Below are 4,827 nucleotides of genomic sequence, written 5' to 3'. Positions count from 1 at the left end.
CCCCCCCTCTAGCCTCTTCCCTCCCTGACCCTCCCTCTAGCCTCTTCCCTCCCTAACCCTCCCTCTAGCCTCTTCCCTCCCTAACCCTCCCTCTAGCCTCTTCCCTCCCTAACCCTCCCTCTAGCCTCTTCCCTCCCTAACCCCCCCTCTAGCCTCTTCCCTCCCTCTAGCCTCTTCCCTCCCTAACCCTCCCTCTAGCCTCTTCCCTCCCTAACCCTCCCTAACCCTCCCTCTAGCCTCTTCCCTCCCTCTAGCCTCTTCCCTCCCTAACCCTCCCATTACTATTACATTACAGTCATTTAGCAGATGCTTTTCCGACTGATTCCGACCTATTCACAGTCAGGTCTTTTCTTCTCTTCTGTGTCTCCATCCCTCCTCTCTCTGTCCTGCTTATCTGTGTCTCATCCCTCCTCTCTCTGTCCTGCTCATCTGTGTCTCATCCCTCCTCTCTCTGTCCTGCTCATCTGTGTCTCATCCCTCCTCTCTCTGTCCTGCTTATCTGTGTCTCATCCCTCCTCTCTCTGTCCTGCTCATCTGTGTCTCATCCCTCCTCTCTCTGTCCTGCTCATCTGTGTCTCCATCCCTCCTCTCTCTGTCCTGCTCATCTGTGTCTCCATCCCTCCTCTCTCTGTCCTGCTCATCTGTGTCTCCATCCCTCCTCTCTCTGTCCTCCTTATCTGTGTCTCCATCTCTCTGTCCTGCTTATCTGTGTCTCCATCCCTCCTCTCTCTGTCCTCCTTATCTGTGTCTCCATCTCTCTGTCCTGCTCATCTGTGTCTCCATCCCTCTGTCCTGCTCATCTGTGTCTCCATCCCTCCTCTCTCTGTCCTGCTCATCTGTGTCTCCATCCCTCCTCCCTCTGTCCTGCTCATCTGTGTCTCCATCCCTCTGTCCTGCTTATCTGTGTCTCCATCTCTCCTCTCTCTGTCCTGCTCATCTGTGTCTCCATCCCTCCTCCCTCTGTCCTGCTCATCTGTGTCTCCATCCCTCTGTCCTGCTCATCTGTGTCTCATCCCTCCTCTCTCTGTCCTGCTCATCTGTGTCTCCATCCCTCCTCCCTCTGTCCTGCTCATCTGTGTCTCCATCCCTCTGTCCTGCTCATCTGTGTCTCATCCCTCCTCTCTCTGTCCTGCTCATCTGTGTCTCCATCTCTCTGTCCTGCTCATCTGTGTCTCATCCCTCCTCTCTCTGTCCTGCTCATCTGTGTCTCATCCCTCCTCTCTCTGTCCTGCTCATCTGTGTCTCATAGGAGGTGATCGAGACGACACAGAAGTCGGTGAAGTCGAAGCTCCAGACGTTTGTGAAAGAGTGAGTGAGGTTTGAGCTGGTCGGTCTCGTCATGCGTGGTTTTACACTTTTACACTTTTACACTTTTACACTCGATCACTCGTCTCCTTCCAACGTGAGCCGCTCCCATGCGCAGTCTACCCAACACCGTCTACCCAACACAGTCTACCCAACACAGCCTACCCAACACCGTCTACCCAACACAGTCTACCCAACACCGTCTACCCAACACAGCCTACCCAACACAGTCTACCCAACACAGTCTACCCAACACCGTCTACCCAACACAGTCTACTTAACACAGCCTACCCAACACCGTCTACCCAACACAGTCTACCCAACACAGTCTACCCAACACAGCCTACCCAACACAGCCTACCCAACACCGTCTACCCAACACAGCCTACCCAACACAGCCTACCCAACACAGTCTACCCAACACAGTCTACCCAACACAGTCTACCCAACACAGCCTACCCAACACAGCCTACCCAACACCGTCTACCCAACACAGCCTACCCAACACAGTCTACCCAACACAGCCTACCCAACACAGACTACCCAACACCGTCTACCCAACACAGTCTACCCAACACAGCCTACCCAACACCGTCTACCCAACACAGTCTACCCAACACAGCCTACCCAACACAGCCTACCCAACACAGTCTACCCAACACAGTCTACCCAACACAGTCTACCCAACACAGCCTACCCAACACAGCCTACCCAACACCGTCTACCCAACACAGCCTACCCAACACAGTCTACCCAACACAGCCTACCCAACACAGTCTACCCAACACAGTCTGCCCAACACAGTCTACCCAACACAGTCTACCCAACACAGCCTACCCAACACAGTCTCCCCAACACAGTCTACCCAACACAGTCTACCCAACACAGTCCACCCAACACAGCCTACCCAACACAGCCTACCCAACACAGTCCACCCAACACAGCCTACCCAACACAGGCTACCCAACACAGGCTACCCAACACAGTAACCCAACACAGCCAACCCAACACAGTCCACCCAACACAGTCTACCCAACACAGACTACCCAACACAGTCTACCCAACACAGTCTACCCAACACAGTAACCCAACACAGTAACCCAACACAGCCTACCCAACACAGTCCACCCAACACAGCCTACCCAACACAGGCTACCCAACACAGTAACCCAACACAGTAACCCAACACAGCCTACCCAACACAGTCCACCCAACACAGTCTACCCAACACAGTCTACCTAACACAGTCTACCCAACACAGTAACCCAACACAGTAACCCAACACAGTAACCCAACACAGTCTACCTAACACGGTCTACCCAACACAGTCTACCCAACACAGCCTACCCAACACAGTCTACCCAACACAGTAACCCAACACAGTCTACCCAACACAGTCTACCCAACACCGTCTACCCAACACAGTCTACCCAACACAGTAACCCAACACAGTCTACCTAACACGGTCTACCCAACACAGTCTACCCAACACAGCCTACCCAACACAGCCTACCCAACACAGTCCACCCAACACAGTCTACCCAACACAGCCTACCCAACACAGTCTACCTAACACAGTCTACCCAACACAGTAACCCAACACAGTAACCCAACACAGTCTCCCCAACACAGTCTCCCCAACACAGTAACCCAACACAGTAACCCAACACAGTCTACCCAACACAGTCTACCCAACACCGTCTACCCAACACAGCCTACCCAACACAGTCTACCCAACACAGTAACCCAACACAGTAACCCAACACAGTCTACCCAACACAGTCTACCCAACACCGTCTACCCAACACAGTCTACCCAACACAGTCTACCCAACACTGTCTACCCAACACAGTAACCCAACACAGTAACCCAACACAGTCTACCCAACACAGTCTACCCAACACAGTCTACCCAACACAGTAACCCAACACAGTAACCCAACACAGTCTCCCCAACACAGTCTCCCCAACACAGTAACCCAACACAGTCTACCCAACACAGTCTACCCAACACAGTAACCCAACACAGTAACCCAACACAGTACCCAACACAGTCTACCCAACGTCAGTCACAGGTTCAACAGCGTCTGGTCCAATCCAGTCACAGGTTCACAGGTCATCAGGCGTGGTTGGGTGGGAGTGGGTGAGGGGTGAGGGGTGAGGGGTGAGGGGGTGTTGTGGAGCGGTTGACCCTCCCTAGCTCTTTAATGCTCAGATGTAAACATGCAAGCGTGCCGTCTCCCCCCCTCCCACCCTCCCTCCCCCTCTCCTTCCCTCCCTCCCCCTCTCCTTCCCTCCCTCCCCCTCTCCCTCCCCCTCTCCCTCCTTCCCTGCCCTCCTCCATCCTACGCTCCAACCACCCCGGCCCCCACCTCCCCCTCTCTGTTCTAATCCCTCTCCCCTCTCTACATCCCTCTCCCCTCTCTGCATCCCTCTCTCCCCCTCTCTCCATCCCTCTCTCCCCCTCTCTCCATCCCTCTCTCCATCCCTCTCTCCATCCCTCTCTCCCCCTCTCTCCATCCCTCTCTCCCCCTCTCTCCATCCCTCTCTCCATCCCTCTCTCCATCCCTCTCTCCATCCCTCTCTCCCCCTCTCTCCATCCCTCTCTTCCCCTCTCTCCATCCCTCTCTCCCCCTCTCTCCATCCCTCTCTCCCCCTCTCTCCATCCCTCTCTCCCCCTCTCTCCCCCTCTCTCCATCCCTCTCTCCATCCCTCTCTCCCCCTCTCTCCATCCCTCTCTCTTCCCCTCTCCATCCCTCTCTCCATCCCTCTCTCCATCCCTCTCTCTTCCCCTCTCTCCCCCTCTCTCCATCCCTCTCTCTTCCCCTCTCTCCATCCCTCTCTCCATCCCTCTCTCCATCCCTCTCTCCATCCCTCTCTCCATCCCTCTCTCCCCCCAGGGACGTGCGGCGGTTCAAGGATGTGAGGAAGGATTTTGAGCGCGGCAGCGAGGCTCTGGAGGCGGCGCTGGGCCGGAACGCTCAGGCTCCGCCCAGGAAGCAGCACGAGGTGGAGGAGGCTGGCCACGCCCTCCTCAGCGCGCGACGCACCTTCCGCTCCGGGGCGCTCGACTACGTCCTGCAGGTCAGCCGGGCGCCGCCGCGCCTCAGAACCGTAGGACTGACCTGTACCGGCCCTCAGAACCGTAGGACTAACCTGTACCGGCCCTCAGAACCGTAGGACTGACCTGTACCGGCCCTCAGAACCGTAGGACTGACCTGTACCGGCCCTCAGAACCGTAGGACTGACCTGTACCGGCCCTCAGAACCGTAGGACTGACCTGTACCGGGCCTCAGAACCGTAGGACAGACCTGTACCGGCCCTCAGAACCGTAGGACCTCCTGTACCGGCCCTCAGAACCGTAGGACCGTCCTGTACCGGCCCTCAGAACCGTAGGACTGACCTGTACTGGTCCTGCTTTTGAAACTAAACTATTAACATGCCCCATTTTAAGGACTCAAACTGAATCCCATGCTCAGCTGCAGAAGCAGAATCACGATGAGGGACGACCTGCTGATGAGAT

The 4,827-nt window shown here is 55.8% G+C and overlaps 1 protein-coding gene across 1 annotated transcript in view; it reads left to right on the top strand.

Moving 5' to 3' along the window:
* Positions 1–4,418, top strand: part of LOC311328428 (arf-GAP with coiled-coil, ANK repeat and PH domain-containing protein 3-like) — a gene marked incomplete at its 3' end in the record, with an annotated part of 10,216 nt that extends 5,798 nt beyond the window's left edge. The window contains exons 4-5 of the mRNA XM_084462397.1: positions 1,250–1,308; positions 4,205–4,418. Coding sequence (XP_084318523.1) covers positions 1,250–1,308; positions 4,205–4,418 — 273 coding nt within the window. The remainder of the gene's footprint in view (positions 1–1,249; positions 1,309–4,204) is intronic.
* Positions 4,419–4,827: the final 409 nt, after the last annotated feature.

The sequence above is a fragment of the Borostomias antarcticus genome (assembly GCF_949987555.1).
Source record: "Borostomias antarcticus genome assembly, contig: scaffold_1067, whole genome shotgun sequence".
Classification (NCBI taxonomy): Eukaryota; Metazoa; Chordata; class Actinopteri; order Stomiiformes; family Stomiidae; genus Borostomias; species Borostomias antarcticus.
This window is presented reverse-complemented; position numbering and strand designations above follow the sequence as displayed.